This window comes from Leguminivora glycinivorella, chromosome 1 (genome assembly GCF_023078275.1).
Source record: "Leguminivora glycinivorella isolate SPB_JAAS2020 chromosome 1, LegGlyc_1.1, whole genome shotgun sequence".
NCBI lineage: Eukaryota > Metazoa > Arthropoda > Insecta > Lepidoptera > Tortricidae > Leguminivora > Leguminivora glycinivorella.
In genome coordinates this window covers 9,257,881-9,280,914 of record NC_062971.1, presented here as the reverse complement: position 1 = coordinate 9,280,914, position 23,034 = coordinate 9,257,881, and the positions used below count along the sequence as shown (strand labels likewise).

The following is a 23,034-nucleotide window of genomic DNA, read 5'->3' as shown; positions in this document are numbered from 1 at the left end:
AAAATCCGTGGAGTCGACATATGAAAAATTTTCGAAGTCAAAGTCAAAGTCCAACAGTATGATGTCATAATATATAAGTATTTATACATACTGTCACAACGTTACCTTGTTAATTTTAATCGAACGTAGTTAATATTAACTAATAATGTTATTCATTAGTAAATTTTATCATAATCCTATATAATAATACCAAAAAATTACTATTAAGATAAAATCAACTACGTTCGATTAAAATGAACTCAGTGACGATGTGACAGTGTGTATAAATATTTACACCGTGTTTCACTTAACACTAAAAACCTGAAAACCATTTGTTCAGAATCGAGAGTAGAATCGATTGAGCTATATCTTGATGGGGGTAATATTTTTATTTAAATTAGTATTATTAGTTATTTTTTATATGCCTATTCTATTGTATTCGTAATACAACATTGTGTATATCGCATTGCTAGAGGTTGTTTACCTTTTTCAGTATTTGGGGGTATTAATACTGGCTGGTTACTTGGACGATTATTTTTTCCGCTACGAGTTTGACGTTGTTTGTCAGTTTAATCTTAATGTTTATCATAAGTCATAACAAATTGAACTCGTACCTAATTACAACCTTGTCATTTTGAATATTGGGTTTAAATTTGTTTACTGCGATTACCTGTCCAATTTGAAGTTTACTGTGACAAAGCTTTAAAGTGTTTAACGGTGACATCTTAGCTGTCTATTGGTAAACCTTATGTCGTTGCAGTAACGTACACAAATAAATAGTTTTATGGTTTGTGATGGTAGTTAGCAATTATTTTATTGAGTGTAGAGCTAAGTCAAGTAGAGCTGTACAGAAAATTAAAAATTCAATTTAAAAAAAAGTAACCATCAGATTAAAAGATGAATACTCTAAATGAGTTTAAAAAAATAAAAATCAGTTGGGGTGTCTGAGGTTTTGAGTGATACCGGAAACACGTTGTATATTTAATGTGACATCATACTGTTGGACTTTGACTTTGAAATTTTTTCATATGGCGACTCCACGGATTTTAGAACCACGGTATGCCATAAAAAGTCCTAAGCCTAGACAGGAGTTTAATGTTTTTATATATCACTTTTTTTTATAGCTATCTTGATTATTTTTTCTTTAATGATTTGAATCCTGATATGCAAAAAAGTGTAAAAAACGAAAGACATAAAAAGCGTGTGAAAATAGTTATTTGTTTTACAAGGGGGGCAAAGTTGTTGTTTAATCGCACGTGCCAATACTGATACCCGAGCAAGCGAAAGATTCCAATATTGAACCACGAGCGTAGCGAGCGGTTCGAGAAGTGGAATCTTGAGCGTTGCGAGGGTTTCAAGGCACGAAGGTTAAACAAACTTTGCCCCCGAGTGAAACACAAAATTTTTCACCACACCAACACGAACAAAATACTGACTATAAAACGTCAAACTAAATGAAATCTATGAATTTATTCAATGCTTTTAATATCATAAGTTATAGGTAAATTCTACCTGCCAGCTCAAAATATCAAGTTAAAATTTGTATGAAATTACTTTGCACTCTTGTGGATAAAATGCAATTTTGCTATCTGTTTTCGAATGGCAAAGTAAGCCTTTATACCAGTTGGTGTGGTGAAATAGTTATTTGTTATACAAGAGGATTTGGAAATTGGGGAGATGGAATTGAAAAACGAGCAAGTGAAAGGATTCCATAGTTGAACCACGAGCGAAGCGAGTTGTTCGAGAATAGAATCCTGAACTTGCGAGTTTTTTAACACTTTCGAAACCGGGCTCTACGCGGCGCTACGACATTTTCGCTACATACGGGGAAACCCATGTAATCGGCTACGCTTCTACGAGCGGTGTGCCCGACAGTCGGGTTCTTGGTAGCGAAAGTGTCACACGAGAAGTAAAATACATTTGCACCCGAGTGTAACACAAAACTTTTCCCCTCACTACAGCGAGGAAACTACAACGCAAAAAATGCGTTTATCACTTCTTCCAGTAGTTCTACAGGTGGTAAATCATCTTTATTACTAGATTCACCTACTTTTATCAATTTTAAAGCAGTTAATTTGACTTTATTCAAGGTCAAATTACTTTATCCACTAGTGGATAAAATGCGTTTTTACCCGCTGGTATTATAGGACAAAACACGTCTTTCCGAGCTAGTGAGGGGATTTTTTTTTTCCATTTTTGACTTTTCTAACCGGCATATTGTTTTTGATCCTATACAAGCTTTTGATCCTGGATAGGAATAGGATCGTTCAACATCAAAAATGTCCTTTTTTTTTCGCACATAGGTTTTTGCACAGCAATTTGAAATTGAGAGAAGGTCTTGAACAGCGGGCCTATCATGCTTCCTTTTTATCACTTATCAACGCGGATAGGACACCGTCATTCTCACACCGACATACGTTACTTGCCAGAACGTGACGGACGCTTTATCCACGTCGATAAATGATAAAATTGCGAGCATAATCGCCCTGCTGCACGGGAAGCATGGTCGCGCGATAGACGATAAAATATCAGGCCGTCCCTATCGCACTTACAAATAGTGCGGTATAGAAATCGCAGTGCTTTAACAGTGTGCCGAAAATAGATCGACATGCAAACAATTTACGTAACGTTGGTTTTGTAAGGTCGTGTCAGTGCAACGAGGTGCAAATAAACGGAGGGCAGTAATTTTCAGTTTGACAGGTTGAGATATCTGAGCGCGTGGTGCGGCGCGGCAACGCGGGCCAACTCTTGTCCTATACTATCCTACTGTAACGGGTGGGATTAATCAATTTCAACGCTAATAGACGGCGGGTACATTCATGACTACAGTTGAAGAGTATCTATTATATATTAAGTTATCTTGCTCGATGCCACGCTTCATTTAGTTTATTGACAGTAGACAATATTTTATAGTAAGTAGGTAAGCGTTATTAAGTACTTACTCGGGGATTCCCCGGATATAAAAGTTGCCTTGTACATGCGATCGTTTCGTCAATACGTACCCTAGAGTCTAGGCAGGCATTATCGACTCATAATATACGGCCGGCCACATTACGTAAGAACTAATCCTCGATGGCTTAAGCAGCAGTAGGTAATACCTAAGGCTGTAAAAACTCAAAAACGTAATTGTATAATATTTTGTTGCATGAACTTTAAAATTAAATGTTTCTTAACTTGCTTGCTATACTTGAGATGGTTAAGTATAACCAAGTTGCATACCCCCATCTATACCTACTGTAGCAAATGCACATAAAATCTGGGGGCACGGCAGTGCCCCCGCCAAGTCGAACAAAAAAGTGGCACGGCCGTACCATCCTTTTCTAGAAGCATTTTAGGCCATTTTCAACAACCTGTTACTTCGTTGTGGCTAGAACTAGAAGCCTGAATTTTCAGCAACCAAACGGGCATTGTATAAACGAGGTATATTTTTAAATTTCATTAAGTTTTACCCTCACTCAGCTCGAAAACACGTGTTTTTAACCGCCGCCTCAAATCTCTCAAGGAAGGTGGTTCTCAATTCGTCTGTATGTTTTTAGGGTTCCGTACCAAAAAGGTACAACAGGAACCCTTATGGTGCGACTCTGTCCGTCTGTCACATGTCACATTCCTAAATATCTCGAGAACTACTAATGCTATCAACTTGAAATAGTTGTGAACCTCTACAAATAGAAGGTATATTTTTTTTTAATTTATTAATTTTAATTGTAGAAAATGGCCAAAATGAAAGGGGGGCAAACTGTAAATTTCAAGTTACTAGGTCAAGTGGGGTATCGTTAGAAAGAGCTCAAATTGAACGTAAATAAACTATTTTTTATAATTTTTTTGTTGTGAAAAAAAAGAATTTTGAAGGAAAATGTACAAAAAAAAAAATACCGTCCCCCCCCCCTTATCTTCGAAGTTTACCAACGAAAAATTATGAAAATTTTAGGAAACATTGGTTTTATGCTAAATATTACAGGAAAAATATAATCGTGTTTGTATCTTGAAAACTTTTTTTTTTTATTCACAAAAAACTTTCAGATTTTTACTTTTAATTTACCCACCTTTGCGGATGTACTTCAAATTAATACGAGATGTTACGTAAATCATCTTCTTTCCAATAAAGTAAAAATTGTTTAAATCGGTTAACATTATAAAGAATAATCCCTGAAAAACCAACATATGTACTATGGTCGCGCAAATTAGTTAGCGAATTCACCGAGAGATGGCGCTATACACAATAATGCTCATTAGTACCTATACTTTTGTCTTCTAGTCAAGTCGTTAGAGTTATGTGAAAACATGAGATTATTTTAACTGGGGAGTTTGAAAGTTTGTACGGAACCCTCGGTGGGCGAGTCCGACTCGCACTTGACCGGTTTTTTTCAATATATTTTTTAATGTTTGTTCCACGATATCTCCGTCGTTACTGAACCGATTTTGAAAAAAAAATTTTTTTATTGATTGTATATGCATACATTTGGAGCAGTGGAACTGCTGATGATGGTCAGAACGGAACTCCTCAAATCTGAACGGCACGCTTATAGTGACTTTGGTATTTTTATAAGAACACCATGCACTTACGTCCAGAACAGTGACATTTGGTGCAGTGGAACTGCTGACGATGGTCAGAACCGAACTCCTCAAATCTGAACGGCACACTTAAAGTGACTTTGGTATTTTTATAAGAACAGCATGCCCTTACGTCCAGAACAGTGACATTTGGTGCAGTGGAACTGCTGATGATGGTCAGAACCGAACTCCTCAAAGCTGAACGGCACACTAATAGTGACTTTGGTATTTTTATAAGAACAGCATGCACTTACGTCCAGAACAGTGACATTTGGTGCAGTGGAACTGCTGAAGATCAGAACGGAACTCCTTAATCTGAATGGCACACTTATAGTGACTTTGGTGTTTGTATAAGAATAGCATGCATTTAAGTTTAAAACAATGACATTTATTTAGTTATGTTTGTTGAGAATATTGAGTTTTCAAGTCAAATTTTGTCAAGCTCCGATTTATTATAATCGGATTCATGAGGAATTAAGGAAACTCCTCAAACCTTGACGGTATACGTAAATTCATTTGTGTTGCCATCAAATAATTAAAGCATTAAAAGCAGTTTTAAAAGATACCTACACATTCTACATAATCCATCATTCGCAAGTAGCTTTCACCAGAACCCCAAAGGCGGCGGTTTTTTTTCTTAATAATATTAAATTTTGCGCGTGGTGAGATAGTCGCCAAACCATTGGTTCAGCGGCTTTCCAACCCCGCACTCGCTCATGGCTTTCAAAAGGGTAAATATAAGTGAGTTCAAAAGATTCCAATCTAGTTCCAGTTTAGTTTAAATTGTTTGCATTTTTATTCAAGATGAGGTCAGAACTATTAGAAGAAGCTGCTGCTGCTGGTGGCATCGCACGGGTCGTGGTATGGGAGTTGCCGGAGAGTGAGATCTGTGTCGGTCATGCCTTGCTTCTCGTAGGTGGATACGTCCTGTGCGCGTGGCGCCTCGCCGCTCGCCGCGACGTCGCGGCGGCAGTTGGCAGCGACACCGGACTGAATATCGCTGAAAGCTCCGCGCGGGGAGCGAGTGCGCGCGCGCCAGTACCCCTCCGACCAGCGATGCTGTGCTGTCTCCGGAAATAGAGTACGTTCGTCTTTACATGCAGTTTCGCGTACCTAACATACTTCTATATTGGAACCGCCGGAATCTATTAAATCGCGGTTAACTCGAAGCCGACTTTGTGACCTCGATTGGCCCATTACGATCCCGATCGCGGTGCTCGTTTAAACCGCGATTTAATAGAACCGAATAACTCGACTTGCATTCCTCCTGGAATATAAGTCGAGCTGCATCAGTGATATATTTCTTTTAGTGTAGATGTAGGAATATTCTCGTCCATAGATCGGTGGTTCGGGTGCGCGTGTGTGAGTGCAAATGACTGATAGCCCGACTTAGCCGGGCTGGAACTGTACAAAATGTGGACCAAAAGGCAGTTATGGAGGTTTATGTTGTGCATACTGTTCGCCGTGTCGGCGCTGGCCGCGGCCGCGAGAGGTGAGTCGGCGCCCGTAGCCGCCGCCGCGAGTGGGAGCACCGCTGCGCTCGCGCTCTGCGTCACTACCCGTTGCTATTTTCAGATCAACTTGCGCTGAAATTATGTAAAAAGCTCTCCCATTTGCTCTATTTCTGGCAATAACCTTAGCGATGCTTTGAGTGACATAATTACTAACCCAGTAACACGGTTTGATCACGAGCTTGCCTAATTGTATTTGCCGACGCTAAAACGCATGGATTTTGGCGAGAGCAATACGTCACCAGTTGCCATCTCGCATAGCTACGCAAATAGAAATACAGGGATTTGTCGTTGTACGTCGCCATCTTGTGAAAAGCGATAGGATTGTGACGACGATATAAAATTGAGACAGAGAAAATTGGTTGACCTCAAACTGTCAATATTTATATTTAAGTAGGTAACGGCATTTTATCTTAGTCAATATTTCGGCTAACTATCTAACTAAAAGGGCCCATTTAGACGGTACGAGAACTCGTATACGAGTTTTAATATTACATTGCGGTATTTGATGGCTGTGCAAAATTGTATGTAACCTCAACAGCCCGCAATGTAACTAAAATCGCATGCGAGTTCGCACGCCGTCTAAATCAGGCATAAAGTAATAGTAGGTATCTAATAGAAATATTTCTTAGGATACATATATATACATATATATATATACCAAATTAAATGTTGTGATCACGTTGTGATACAATTCAAGTGAAGGTGGGAAGTAGGTAATTAGGTATATTCATCTCCTAAGGCTACTTCCGGAAAGCTGAAATTTTGTAGGTACCTGTACCCATGTTTATATTACTTGTCTTAATATAAGGTACATAAAAACCAAGAATAAATCTAAAACCGGGAAACAGCTAGTACTGCGAGTATTGATGTTTGAAAATCAATACAAGGAAGTCCTTATTATAACTATTATAAGTTGACATATAAGCATCAATCACACCAATTAGTTATTTTCACCAGACCAACTGATAAAGACCCTCTTTTATTTTTCGAAAACAGAGAGCAAAATTGCATTTTATCCACAAGAGTGCAAAGTAATTTCATACATTTACCTATAAATGATGATTTTGAATTATAAATGTTGAATAACGATGAATTTTGATGAATTTAATTTTGTGTTTCACTCGGTGGCAAAGTTTGTTTAATCTATGTGTCTTGAATCCCTCAACTTTCGAATCAACGTTCAAAATTCCACATTCTTGACATTCTGAACCACACGCTGAAAATATCGATTATTAGCAAAAATGACTTAAGCGCCTACAAAAAAGGAGGCGCTTAAGCCCTTCTTATGGTGTATGGAACCCTCGCAACTTGCAACGCGAGTACAACTCGCACTTGGCCGGTTTTTTAGAGATAAACAAGCAGCTCTATCGAGACTTGGCTAGTTTTTTACAGAATGTTTTTGGTGGTATTTCACTTATTTTTGTAGAAACGTGGGCATGAAATGAAGCGGCCCACCAAGTTGAATATTTTTTGTAAAAGCGGTATGTCGATCTCTAATAGTTTGATTGGGCTCTTGTGTTTCCTAATCAGGGTCACCAGGTACTCCAGATCTTTGATTATCTTAGTTTTTATAGTTTTCCCTTTATGTGGCCATCAAACCCTAGGTAACTCTGTACCAAATTTCAGCTCTCTGAGTTTATGGGAAGTACTAGTTCTATTCTGATGACCATGAGTGAGTGAGTGTCATAAATCCTTGTTATTTGGAATAATAAGAAGCAAGAAACCCTCATATCTACTAGACAAACTTACTTTTTCGCAAATGCACGAAAGGCATGCCTCCCGCCTTATATACCCGCGACACAGGTCGGCAAGCTTTCGTGGCAGCTTTCGATATGCTGCCACAAAATGCTGGAATAATATTCCTCCGCCAATAAGAAACGCTCAATCACTTATTTCATTTAAAAACAAGTTGAAACTTCATCTAAAGGGTGAGCCTTCAAATTTCCAACTCCTAGTCGTCTATGTCACTCATGCATTTAAAGTCTTAGTTGTGTCCCTAACTCCCCACTGCCCATTTTACCTGTTAATTAATAATTCTAATTCTGTGTTTACGCCGGTCATTATTACTTTAAGTATTACATATTATGTTTATTTTTACTAACATTGTATTTACTTATGATTTAATACCTATTTTATTGTAGGTATTTCTTAGTATTTAAGTTTTAGCTGAAAATCAGCGTCGTGGCACTAAGTGCTCCGACACATGCTGAGTGGAATCATTTTTGGAACAATTTATTAAATGTCATAACTGCAATAATTGTACAAAGTATGCTGCTGTTTCAAATAAATAATTTTCATTTATTTCATTTCATTTCATTCATTTCATAAATGCGAAATTTTGCTTTTGCGCTCGACTTGGCGGGGGCACTACCGTACCCCCCAGATAATTTAACCTAATGTGGCAATAATTGATACCTACCGGAGCGAGCGAATGCATTATTGAAAAATCTTCACCACATCGCGAGGAAAACATCAAACTAAATCAAATTCATAATATTTTTTCACATTTATTATTCAAAATCATCTCATCACAACCCACACCTCCAATTACTTTGCACTCTTGTGGATAAGTAAAATGCAACGTTATCATTTTTAACCCCGACGCAAAAACGACGGGGTGTTATAAGTTTGACGTGTCTGTCTGTCTGTCTGTCTGTGTGTGTGTCTGTCTGTGGCATCGTAGCTCCCGAACGGATGAACCGATTTAGACTTAGTCCTTTTTTTGTCTGAAAGCTGAGTTAGTCGGGAGTGTTCTTAGCCATGTTTCATGAAAATCAGAAAATCGTTCTATTATGCCGCGGTCGGGGGTTTTTTCAAAATTTCAATTTTGTGGTTAGGTTATGTTTTTGAAGTATCAAAAATCAAAATGTTGCCAAGCCGAGTAGTGAACAAAGATAACTAGAGCCAAGTTTCTTACAGTACAAGCCTAACCGTCGCGCGACCGTCGCCCACGCAAGACACGGCGTAAGCCTCCCCACAGACGAGTCTTAATTTTCATAATTTTAAAAAAAACTTGTATGCAATCTGACAGTTCAAACTGACACTGACAAGACACTGACAGATTTGAACTGTCAGATTGCATACAAGTTTTTTTAAAGATTATGAATTTTTAAGACTGTCTGTGGGGAGCCTAAGACGGACTCTCCTCTCACTTGACCAGTTTTTTAGGGTTCCGTAGTCAACAAGGAACCCTTATAGTTTCGCCATGTCTGTCTGTCCGTCCGTCCGTCCGCGGATAATCTCAATGACCGTTAGCACTAGAAAGCTGAAATTTGGTACCAATATGTATATTAATCACGCCGACAAAGTGCAAAAATAAAAAGTGGAAAAAAATGCTTTATTAGGGTACCCCCGCTACACGTAAAGTGGGGAGTGTTTTTTTTTCATTGCAATCCTAACGTGTGATATATTGTTGGATAGGTATTTAAAAATGAATAAGGCCGTTTCCACATTATCCGATCCGATATCGGATGTAGGAAGGATGTAAAATGTAAGATTTATGCGCTTCCAGGTCTTCATTTATGTATTTAATAGATCATTATTACTAAAAAACGATATAAAACGCAAAAATTGCGGATTTAATGCCGATGGCACTCTCCTACAACAGTTTTTGTCCGAGGCACCATGGAACTGCCGATATCGGCAGGACGCTTCCGACATTTTTTGGCATGCCGGACCCCCCGTCAGTTGTCGGCCGATAATATTTGTTTGCGTGCGTATATAATGTATGTATACGTTTGTAGTAGTGTGCGTGACAAAAATGGCGCATATTAAACAGCTGCTAATGATCGAAATTCAAATTAGTTGACAATTTCCATTGAAAAAAAAAAGGTTTTAATGCATCGGTCCGAATTGCGGATACTAAATAGTTTTTTCATCTTTTTGTAGATATAGTTGAATGTAAAATTATTTTCCCCTCACTAGCTCGCAAACACGTGTTTTGTCCTTTAATACCAGCGGGTAAAAACGCATTTTATCCACTAGTGGGTAAAGTAATTTAACCTCGAATAAAGTCAAATTAACTGCTTTAATATTGATAAAAATAGGTGAATCTAGTAATAAAGATGATTTACCACCTGTGGAACTACTGGAAGCAGTGATAAACGCATTTTTATTTGCGTTGTAGTTTCCTCGCTATAGTGAGGGGAAAAGTTTTGTGTTACACTCGGGTGCAAATGTATTTTACTTCTCGTGTGTTAAAAACTCGCAAGTTCAGGATTCTATTCTCGAACCACTCGCTTCGCTCGTGGTTCAACTAGAGAATCCTTTCACTTGCTCGTTTTTCAATTCCACACTCGGCGTTAATAGTACATTACGATACAAGTGCGTAAAAAAGGAAGTTCGAAACGAGTGGCGATAAATTAAAACACGACCGAAGGGAGTGTTTTAAATCGACACGAGTTACGAATTTCCTTTTCGCACGTGTATCGTACGACGTTTTTCAGTACAGATGAGCCTCCGAAGTTTCGACCTGGCATATAATGAACCACTTCTCGCACTAGTGCGTAAAAAAAACACCATCTGTACTGAAAAATACAATTTTGCCCCCTTGTATAACAAATAACTATTATTTTGCCTGACACCCTGAGTATTTTTTATGCTCGTTATTTTAATTTTACAATATAATATTTAGGATATAGTGCTTATAATTATTAAATATAAAACATTTTTTAAATATTTTTTGACACAAAATCATACTTCATTGATTTGGAACAATGCGTTTTATCGGACCGACATCCGACACTATCGGAAGCGTTTATCGGATGTAGGATGTCGGTCCGACATCCGATATCGGATCGGATAATGTGAAAACGGCCTAAGGGTTTACTAAAATCGTTTTTTGATAATATTTGAGAGGAGGTAGGGCATAGCGAATGATATTCCGCTTTGTGTGGTAGGGCACAGCACAGCGGATATCGTCTCGCTCGAATCTAGAGCAGAGCCCAACTGGGGTAGTACCTCCGCCTTACAGAAGACCGCAGCCAAATAGCACTAGACCCTACTCATAGTGTTGTGTTCCTGCCGGTGAGTAAGGCTGCCAGAGCTCAACGAGGGTGCGGTGTGCTGATGACGGGAGGACTTACGGAACTAACTTGTTCCGTCTATTGTCCTTTGAGTTGTCGGCAACCCGAACCCTCCTTAGAACTTGTACATTCCTTTTTGCTGTGTACTTAACACAGCAAAAGGGAGTGTACAAGTTTCTATTAGGGTGGCAACGCGCTTGTGACACTGTTTGAGTTGCAGGCGTCCATAGGTTACGGTGACCGCTTTACATCAGGCGGGCCGTATGCTTGTTTGCCACCGACGTAGTATTAAAAAAAAAAAAAACATATTTTCGGAAATAATCGCTCCTAAAGGAAAAAAAAGCGTGTCCCCCCCCCTCTAACTTTTGAACCATATGTTTAAAAAATATGAAAAAAATCACGAAAGTAGAACTTTATAAAGACTTTCTAGGAAAATTGTTTCGAACTTGATAGGTTCAGTAGTTCTTGAGAAAAATACGGAAACACGCTCTTGGCCGGTTTTTTTTTCCTTTTGAAATACCTACCCATGGAATCCTAAAAACGATTAATGAGTGAATGAAACTGAATTCATAGAGAAATAAGTAAGGAAATTGTTGTAATTCCATACAGCAGTAAATGCAAGTTATTTGTAGTGACAACGGTCAACCACGCGTCTAATACTAGCGTAAATTATCGGAACAACTACTCGATACTAGGTGTCAACTGTCAACAGTATAGCGTCTGCCAAAAATGTAATATTAAAACAGTTTACAATTTATATTACAAACAGAAGGAATTGAAAACAGAGTACAGATTAGTACTATTGTATTGTAATATTAATTAGCCAAAAATTGTTGAGCATTACACTTTTTGTTCGTCGCGACATCTATTGTCAAGTAGCAGCACTGATAATTTACGCTAGTTGACGCTAGATGCCACTACAAATAACTTGCATTTACTGATGCATGAAGTTACAACTCTTCCCTTTTACTTATTCCTCTATGCTAAAATGAACCCTGAAACTTAATTGTTTGCAAGGAGGACAAAATAAGCTCTCTCTACTGTTTACTAACAATCAAGGCCGATATATACCGAGACTGACAAAGCCCATACAAAAAAGTCCACCTACCCCTGAAATGATGGGCCTTTAAGGGATAAAACTAGATGGCGCTGTTTCGCAACCTGGATGTGGCAAAGTCATATTTTCCCCAAATATTTTTGTGTTTTTATTTTTTATAAGAACAAATGACATATTTCTTTATTTTCATATAATTTAAAATAATAATAATTTGTAGGCATCATCAGTGTAAATTTTAACTTCTGATTAGCAGAAACGTCTGCAATCGATGCCGTTAGGCTTAGAATAAATTTAAAAGTGGAAAATGTCTGCCTTGGGTGAGACTTGAACTCACGGCCTCTGGATCGATACTCCAGCGCTCTGCCAAATGAGCCACCAAGACTTCAACCAAGCCAGCGAAATTTTCCACTACTAAGGTCATCATCAGTGTAGTTATGATAGTATTTAATAGGTGGCGCTAAAAATTCTTCTAATTCTTCTTTATATGATGATTGTCAATCCTATATGTATAAATCATCCTTGCTAACAACTAAGTTATTAAAATGGTTACTCTACATGTACATACAACAACGACCACATACTTTTAATTCGAGCGAAACATAATGGTTATTATTAGATGGGCTGATAAGGAGCTTGTATGAAGCAAATCAAATATGTACACATTATTTTTAACTAACTTAGTACGAATCTTCTGAATTTATTTTTTCGTAGCCAACAAGTTGTTGCCTGTAGGCAACAAGTTGTTAAACAATAGCTTTTGTTTCTATTATTCACTACGGTCAGCGCTTCTGAATCAATGCCACAATGTAGTTGAAAAGCAACTATTGTGATAGCATTGATAGCAGTAGGTATATAAGGTTAAATATGTAACAGATAATTTGTAAAAAAAAGAGCAATGCGCGTGGGAAATCTTTACAGGTATTTTTTTCGGGAGATGACGAAACGTGTTATGTCCTTATGGGCTTTTTATGAATTAGAACAATATTACATATTAGGAATGTACAGTTTGCTAACTGCACAATAGAAACAATACCTTTTGTTTAGCAAGTTGAGAAAAGATAATTTCATAAAATTCATACAATTTTTTCATTATTTTCATTAATAATTCTCTTTCGCTTTCTCCACTTTAAATATTACGAGTATTAACTGCCTTCTATCAATTAATTCTGCTTGTAATAAATTAGGAAAATGACGAGCGGCCTAGCTTAGTGGGATGTGAACTGTGAAGTGACCCGGCCAGTGAAGTCGATGGTGCCGGGTTCGAATCCCGGTATTTGTGTGATGAACACAAACACATACATTTGTTCTTGGGTCATGGTCGTTTTCTATGTAATTATATAAATATGTATTTACCTAGAGGTGTATACATATGCATATCTTTATTGTCTATCACTGTAACGTGTATATTAACGATATTAATTTGTTTAATAGTTATTTGTTATACAAGGGGGCAAAGTTGTATTTTAACGCTGAGTGTGGAATTGAAAAACGAGCAAGTGAAAGGATTCTATAGTTGAACCACGAGCGAAGCGAGTGGTTCGAGTATAGAATCCTGAACTTGCGAGTTTTTTAACACACGAGAAGTAAAATACATTTGCACCCGAGTGTAACACAAAACTTTTCCCCTCACTATAGCGAGGAAACTACAACGCAAAAAATGCGTTTATCACTGCTTCCAGTAGTTCCACAGGTGGTAAATCATCTTTATTACTAGATTCACCTACTTTTATCAATTTTAAAGCAGTTAATTTGACTTTATCCAAGGTCAAATTACTTTACCCACTAGTGGATAAAATGCGTTTTTACCCGCTGGTATTAAAGGACAAAACACGTGTTTCCGAGCTAGTGAGGAGAAAAATATTTGATCCTATTTACGAGAACTACATAAATAAATAAATAATGTAAGAAATTAAACTTCTTTCAGCTGATGACGTGCCGTCAGAGTCACAATGCCGACCTTACATCGAGAAAGCTCTCAAAGAGCTCGAAAGCGACGCAGATGCAGGTCAGATATATTTGCCACACATTTCCATAACAAAATGCCACTACATGTTAACATCTAAAGTAAAAAGTGTAAATCAACTTTTACACATCACGAATGGGCCTTTTCTTCCCTGCTAGGAGAGAATATAAAAGTGACACTTTTTCTTCCTGCCAGCAGGGAGAAAAGTGGCATTTACTATTCTAATGTTTTATTATTTACATGGCAGCAGATTTTGCTATTTTCATTGTAGCAAAATCCCTCACTATGCTCAGAATTTAACGCAAAGATTTGAATAGCCCCGGCTCTGCAAGGGTTAAGTAAACGTCATAATTTCATCAAAGTTTGACGTTTAATATAACAATATCTGGGCAACCGAGCTTCGCTCGGTTCTGTTTCGTATCCTTGACATGTGTCGCCATCTAGTTCAATCAAAAATGAATAGTACCTACATCGAGCGAAAGAATTCTCAGCCTTAACAACACAACTACTCCACACGAGATGGCGCGCATTTCGCCACAAAAACTCAAATAGTGTATTTTCTATTCGTTTTAGCCTTGACCTGTGTCGCCATCTAGTGTTTGCAATAAATAGTACTTACATCGACCGAAAGAATTCTGTCTTAACAGTACAACTACTGCACACGAGATGGCGCGCGAAGAAAAACGCATGAAAACTCGAAAATTCGCGTTTTCCGGGACCTAATGATAAGTTAGACCGATTTTTCACCCCCAAAAACCCCCACATAACAAATTTCTGCGAAATCGTTAGAGCGGTTTCCGAGATCGTCAGTGTAAATAAATATATATATATAAATAAATAAATAAATAAATAAATAAATAAATATACAAGAATTGCTCGTTTAAAAGTATAAGATGTGAAAATAACAATGAAAATCGTTGCAAACTTATCGTGGATTACCTATATGAAATGAAAAATAGCACGGCTACTAGGTTAGCGTCTATTATTGAGCAGCATTAAATATCGGTGATGTCGCTCAGTTTCTGCCACTCTACGTAATTAAAATAGAATTTCCAACGCGCTGAGGAAGAGCAAATCTGTACTGTATCTGTCTGTAAAACAAAGTCATCCCGAGATTCCTCTGGTTTCACCGAGGTCAGATTTAATAGCGGCTTTTACTTCACACCAGTCGTAAATTTTAACGGACGGAAAGAAACGGACATTTGACGAATAAACAATCACGAATCGTCGAATGAATTAAATCACTATCGATGTTTACATAAAAGTTGGCTCCCTAACTAAATTTATTTCAGCCAAAATGTGCTGGGATAATAAAACAAGCTAAGCAAATTAGAATTTATTGCAATACCTAATGTAAGTTTCTTTTTAATTTTGTAATCATTGTATGTATACTGTTATTTGATATGTGGGAAGCTTCCATATAGGTAAGTGGTTTATTCATTTAAATTATGACGTAATATAATCATGTCATAAATTAAATGAATAAACTATAGATGCCAGCTGGTGAAATAAAAACAAGAAAATGACACTTTTCTTCATCATTGTCCTCCAAAATATCTTCAAGCAGGGTCGCCTAATTTTAGCCGGTTTATATTTATACGCACGACGACGAACATACGTATATCTTTCTAACGTATAGTGGTAATACTGCCATCTAGTACCGTGACTATTATATTAATTTTGAATGAAGTAAAGGCACCTCGGTAATTAAAATGCTGTCATGAAAAAGTGCACCTTCTGCTGATCAATACACAATGATTAATCAAGGCATTTCCGGCATGATTGTATAGCTATTATTTATAAAGCATTGATTAGTCAGAAGTATTGTTTTTATTGGGTCCTATTGACGGTACACTTGTATTCTCCGAGGGTTTTCTTGTTCCTACCTACCTGATTTTGTTTTTATCAATTTCAGATTCCTCAGAAAAACACGACAGTAGTGAATTAAGTATAGACATCGAAACGAAAGAAGCAGATTCAGCAGAAGACAGTGGGGATGCAGCAGATACGGATAGTAAGGAAGATGGACCATCGGTTGAAGTAGCTGACGAGCCATACGTTGCTCATGCTTCGATAGAAGTGGAAGGTGGAGCCAACGACAACGAATCGAAAGAAGATGAAGCGACGGTAGAGGAAGTGGACGCTGAGAGCGCAGAAGGCGATGAGCAGGACAGCAAAGAAGAAGGAGACAGCAAAGAAGATGGAGACAGCAAAGAAGATGGAGAAGCATCAGCTGAAGAACAGGCAGCCGGATCAGGTGAATAGTTTCTATAAACATACATTAACACGTCTAAAGTGTGTTTCAACACCCAAACATCAGTAGGGAGTAGCTATCACATATACGATCAGTTACGCAGTTAAGTGGTGATTAACGTTAGGATAAAAATAGTTGAAACAAACACGATGATTGATGTGCAAACTGCAAAAGGTCTTATTTACAATTACAATCTAAAAGTAAACAAAATCATGGATCGTGAGTTAATTTAACGCTATAATTCAATTTACAGAGAGCGGCGAAGACAAGGATGAATCCGAACAACCTCAAACCGATGACAGTAAAGAAGACGGCGGGGATGACGACGATAACGATAGCAAAGAAAAAGACTCGGAAGACACTTCAGCCGAAGAAAAACCATCAGATGATGATGACGATGACAACAAATCTGATGAAGCTGCCGACGCATCCGAAGAACAGGTAGAAGAAGGTGATGACTCTAAAGCCTCAGATGATGGCGATGGATCTCAAGAAAAGGCTGAATCTACAGAAGACAAGGATGAATCTAAGGAAGATGCTACAACCGAGGACAAAGGTGACTCTTCTGAACATGGCGATACTTCCCAGGAAGATGATAAGTCAGGGGAGAATGAACAGGCTGATGAAGCATCAAAAGATGACGACGATGATAAGTCCGGCGAAGAAACGACTGAAGCTGGCGATAAGTCGGGTGAAGAGAAAGATTCAAAGGAAGGCGGTAAATCCGTAGAAGGAGAAGAATCGGAAGAAGGTGACAAAGCGTCGGAAGAGACTGAACAAGCAGATGATGATGAAAAGGATTCAGAAGAAGAATCAACTGAAGGAGAAACAGAAGAAGAGGCAGCTGAGGAGGAGTTGCTAAATGTAAGTTTTTTTTTAAGTACTCCGTACCTCAAAAGGTAACAATGGACTTTATAGAATCGTACGTGTGTCTATTCACAAACTATTTCGTCCTAAACTGCTGTAACATAAGGCCTGACTCGTAACGGATTTGTCAAATTCAAAACTGTTTTAACGGTACCGGAGCCGGCCGAATCAAAGTATGTTTTTCTATAATGTGTTTAAAATGTATTTAAAATTTATTATTTATTAGTAAATTCATCATTCTCCATTTCTCCTTGCTCATGTTGTAAGTTTTGTTGTATGCCCTCCATCGTACATCCGACAGTGTTTTTCGACACATTCTTAGTTTTAGTCCTATCAAGGACTATCTTTTTTTAAATATTTTGGTGGCTTATGGTTGGTGTCATTTAAATGAATGAATTTCTTAGACACTCCATCTTATTCCGGTTAATAGGTGAATACTATGAGACTTCGTTAAATTAAGTTTTTTACCCGATTTGAAGAGCGTTGGCTTTAGCAGGCTGCTGGCTTCATAGCTGTGGTGGATGATATCCAGCTATTGTCAGAATAAAGTTGAAAGATCATATTATTAAATAAAATCTGCGAACAGCTTCGTTCAGCAGTTTTTGTTGTAGATTTTTTATCGAAAAGTGGTTACTTTGCTTTAAATGCTTAGTAACGGACACTGCATCGACTGAATTCCTAGTAAAGTGGATATTTGGAGACTCATCTACATTATCATTGTTTCATAGGAATCGTAAAGAAATTGCCTTTCAGATAAGGTAGGTATAATGTTGGTTACCTGGTAGTGTTGAAAATGATTTAAATGCAAGTTTCGTCAACAGGAATCAAGTTTTTGACAGCAATTTGTCGCCGAATTATTTTCAGCGATCACTTTAATTTTATCTATCTAGTTAGTTAAGAATTGCTTTTAAACATGATTCTAACATAATAATTTTGTGAATCTGGCAATTTGAATGGTGTAATGTATATATAAAGTAAGCTAGAAATTATACAAGAAAAAGCACTCTGAATTTGACAAATCCGTTACGAATCAGGCCTTACATGAAGTTTTTACACATAGCTATGTTTTACGGCGGCTAAAACGGTGTACGAACATTGTTACATACCATTTCTTTATTTGTTTTAGGTTCCTGAAATTCCCGAGAATTTAAGGTCTCGCGACCATATTGCCCAAATACTTAGATTAGATGAAGAAGCAAGTGAAGCTGAATTGACCATAGAGAAATCGGCTGAAATTGTACTGAGAGATATTAAAAGATTGTACGAAAATTCCATTAAACCATTAGAAACTCTTTACAAGTACAGAGATTTGAGCAACAGACATTTTGGTGACCCAGAAATATTTTCGAAGCCACTCGTTTTATTTATGGGACCATGGAGTGGCGGAAAATCTAGCATTTTGAACTATTTGACGGGACTCGAATTTACCGAGTGGTCTTTGAGAACAGGTAAAGTACTTAAACTTTCAATCAATTTGATGTCTTATTAGTAGGTACCTACCTAGTTTATTATTTAAAATATTAAGTATAAGGAGAAAACGAGTTGAGTGCACAAGTTACCTCTCAAGTTGAAATAATACATTACATACAAGTAACTTCTAGTCTGACTCTAAACACTTATTTTTGGTAGGTGCTGAGCCATCCCCTGCGTATTTTAATATTCTGATGCACGGAAAGGATCCAGAAGTACTCGATGGCACTCAACTTGCTGCTGACTGGACTTTCTCAGGACTTCAAAAGTTCGGCCAAGGTCTAGAAGAGCGTCTTAGGGGGCTCAAACATCCCAGCAAAATATTGGAGAAGGTAAAATCATTTTTAACCGTCGCCTCATATCTCTCAAGAAGGACGGTTATCAAGTCGTCTGTAGGTTTTTTTTTTTTTTTTTTAATGTTTGTTCCTCGATATCTCCGCCGTTACTGGACTGATTTTAAATTTTTTTTTTGATTGCATGTATATGCATACAGATTGGTCCCATTTTTCTCAGAACCCAGTTCTGATGATGGGATCCTGGAGAAATCGAGGGAACTCCTCGAATCTGAAAGGCATACACATATGGTGATTTTTGTGTTTTTAAAGGAACAGTATGCATTTAGGTACGGAACAGTGACACTTGGTACAGTGGAACTGCTGATGATGGCCAGAACGGAACTCTTCAAATCTGAACGGCACGCTTATAGTGACTTTGGTATTTTTATAAGAACAGCACGCACTTTCGTCCAGAACAGTGCCATTTGGTGCAGTGGAATTGCTGATGATGGTCAGAACCGAACTCCTCAAATCTGAACGGCACGCTTATAGTGACTTTGGTATTTTTATAAGAACAGCATGCACTTTCGTCCAGAACAGTGACATTCGGTGCAGTGGAACTGCTGATGATGGCCAGAACCAAACTCCTCAACTCTGAACGGCACGCTTATAGTGACTTTGGTATTTTTATAAGAACAGCATGCACTTACGTCCAGAACAGTGACATTTGGTGCAGTGGAACTGCTGATGATAGTCAGAACCGAACTCCTCAAATCTGAACGGCACACTCATAGTGACTTTGGTATTTTTGTAAGAAAAGCATGCATTTAAGTTCAGAACAGTGACATTTATTTAGTTATGTTTGTTAAGCATATTGAGTTTTCAAGTCAAAGTTTGTCAAGCTTCGATTTCTTATAATATAATCGGATTCATGAGGAATTGAGGAAACTCCTTAAACCTTAACGTTATACGTATATTCATTTGTGTTGCCATCTAATAATTAAAGCATTAAAAGCAGTTTTAAAAAATACTTACACATTTCTACATAATCCAACATTCGCAAGTAGCTTTCACCAGAACCCGAAAGGCGACGGTTTTTTGAAGAGACGGTTTTTTGAGACGGTTCTGGAAGAGATCCCTCAAAGGGATAAGTTCGCCTTTGTACTTCACATCTTAATGTATGCTTTTTTTTATGTGTTTTTGTACAATAAAGAGTTACTACTACTACTTTTTTTTTCTTAAAAATTATTTTTCTAAAATTAGATACATGTACTTTTAAATGAACTTGAATTGGAGATACGAGTATATTACGGCATATAACCACGGCTCAATTAGGGACCCTGAGTTCCGCTTTGCCTAATCAGAAGAAATGGTACAGGTACAAGTTACATAGGTGTTTTAATGTGTTTGTGTAATTTTCAGGTGAACATCGTAGAGATCCCCGGTATCCTGGAAGTCAGGAAACAAGTTTCTCGCGTATTCCCCTTCAATGACGCTTGCCAGTGGTTCATCGACCGGGCCGACATCATCTTCCTCGTTTATGATCCTTCTAAGCTTGACGTTGGACCAGAAACAGAAGCCATTCTTGACCAGTTGAAGGGCAGGGAATCCCAGGTTAGAGTCTTACACTATGACAATAAACAATATGACAATATGTCAATAAGTATATCGATTGGTATTGAAAGTTTGGTGATACCTAACTACCCATTTAATTTATTTTTGATGCCTATTTTTGAAGACGAATTGGTCATCTATGTTTATTTGCTTTTAATTATGTTTAAGACTCGCATCGTGCTGAACAAGGCGGACACCGTGAAGCCTGAAGAATTAATGCGTGTCCAGAGTGCATTAATTTGGAACATCTCCCCCCTTATGAGCTCCGCGCAACCTCCAGTGATGTACACGGTATCCCTGTGGTCGATGCCGTTCGAGGCGGGGGCGCCCGTCAGGCTGCTGCAGGCACAGGAGCGCGAGCTCCTGCGCGACCTGCGATCAGCCATTGACAAACGCGTTGAAAACAAGATCTCCAGCGCGAGGAGATTTGCCGTAAGTAATGAAATAGCAGAGATGTAATGGTCGAACTCCAAATGTTTTATCTTATTATAAACTATTAGGCATCTCTGTCGATTTTAAGCCCAATGATTTAATAAAACCTTACAGCTGTACGGGAAGCATGGTCGCGCGATAGACGATAAAATAGCAGGCCGTCCCTATCGCACTATTTGTAAGTGCGATAGGGACGGCCTGATATTTTATCGTCTATCGCGCGACCATGCTTCCCGTGCTGGTTGAATAACATTGCAGAGATTTCTAATTTCACTTTTATTTTTAAATAGGTTCGGGTGCGAAATCACGCCAAGATGGTCGACTGCTACTTAACAACATATTACAACCACAAGACGATATTCGGAAACAAGAAGCTTATTGCCGATGCTATCATTGAAAATCCTCAGAACTACCACATCTACGAGGGTCTCAGCACACTTACTAACATTTCCAGGTTTGTGTATTATATACATAAGTGACGCTTTAAATCATATACATATGTGATTGATTATTGATTATGTAGGCACTTTGATTATAATTCTGATTGCTTTTGGACACGAACAGGTATAGGTATCCATTCCGTTCCATCCAGGCACCATCAGCATGTTATTTCGCTACTTAGGTACTAGACGAGACTGGTGAAAACCAAAACAACTACAATCCATTGATTTCTGTTAGAGTGTCGGAATACCGGAATACAAATAAAATGATTGATCTACAGCTTAAATAGTACCAATGTATTTACAGATACGACTTGCCGGACCCTGAGACATACCGAGACTTCTTCCGTCTGAACCCGCTGTACGAGTTCCAGCAGCTGTCGGCGACATGCACGTACTTCCGGGGCTGTCCCATCAACAAGCTCGACGTCGCCATCGCGTACGACCTCCCCGAGATTGTCGGCAAATACAAGAAGATGGTGGAGACTTCCACGCCCCAGGGCATGCCCAAGAGTTGATACCATCCCGAACGAACGAAATCCGCGCACCGCGCCGTCCTAACCTGCTTTTTATTTTTAGATATTTAAATTGGACATTTATTTCGGGCACATTTTGCATTTCTTTTTTAATCGGGCATCAGGTTAATTCTTTTTCTTAAAATGGCATTTCTGTTTCGTAACTTATTTATATTTTTGCTTATTCAGAACTTGAACAAACGCTTATTCCTTTTTATCATTGAGGAAGAGGTATTGTATCGTGTAACTTTTCTATTGTGAGTTTCTTCGTGCGTTTAGCTATACCTACAGCTTGAAATTCCCAGTAGGTACCTACCAACATCTTGTGAATGGGCCCAATTTACCTAACTGCTTACGCGAACAAGCTAAAATATCTGAACACTTTTCTTGCAGAAACATAATTATTATGATCATCAAAATTATAAAAGATAACATAGTGATCGGATGGTCGATTAAGCAACGTGTCTCAGTGGTCAGATGTTTTTCTTAGACTCGCGTATACAATACTCTTGGGGGTTGGGGGTTTATTTTATAGCTGATATTACCATCCTACAAGACAATTTCCAAAGTCCTAATACTCCTAATTAACACTTATTAGGAACGAGTCGCAGAACTATTAAATTAATCTAGTCATTATATTAAAGTTTGTTAGAGAGATAGGTATTGTTATTTATTATTTGAAGTGAATTCCTACAATCCTTAGAGGACTAATCGTGTATCATTTTTGTTATCGCCTGATTATTTCTTTGATAGATATTTAATGAAACACAATGTGACTACCTATGTAAGGAAAAATTGAATAAAAATGTCATAAAAACTGTCGAAGATTTGAATTTACCCAGACAGTACTACAGCCCCTATAGTGCCCCATATATTATAGTCTCTATTCCATGTATTATTTATGAATAAACACATCTTTTTGTGTTTACTGGTAACAGTGGTAACTGAAAAGTAGGTAAATACTTCTAAAGCGTTTGATCATTTGTTATTACTTTTGATGCTAACTATGTACTATTGTACTACTAAACTTCGCACTTCCAACTATGGCCTTATAAACGCCTGTAACCATCAGTTTTCAT

General features: G+C 37.9%; 1 protein-coding gene across 3 annotated transcripts; it reads left to right on the top strand.

The window, feature by feature from the left end:
• Positions 1 to 5,479: 5,479 nt before the first annotated feature.
• On the top strand, positions 5,480 to 22,773 carry LOC125242571 (sarcalumenin). Of its 3 annotated transcripts, none has more exons than XM_048151359.1 (11): positions 5,480 to 5,611; positions 5,870 to 6,022; positions 14,050 to 14,130; positions 16,004 to 16,345; positions 16,596 to 17,206; positions 18,336 to 18,657; positions 18,839 to 19,011; positions 20,377 to 20,568; positions 20,737 to 21,000; positions 21,291 to 21,454; positions 21,748 to 22,773. In XM_048151359.1, the coding sequence occupies exons 2-11, from the start codon at positions 5,944 to 5,946 to the stop codon at positions 21,956 to 21,958; spliced, it is 2,439 nt and encodes an 812-aa protein (XP_048007316.1). In that variant the 5' UTR covers positions 5,480 to 5,611; positions 5,870 to 5,943; the 3' UTR covers positions 21,959 to 22,773. The 3 variants fall into 3 exon arrangements, with proteins under 3 accessions (XP_048007316.1, XP_048007324.1, XP_048007307.1); XM_048151367.1 differs by having other exon boundaries at positions 5,511 to 5,611; positions 5,846 to 6,022; XM_048151350.1 differs by having other exon boundaries at positions 5,518 to 5,611; positions 5,841 to 6,022.
• Positions 22,774 to 23,034: the final 261 nt, after the last annotated feature.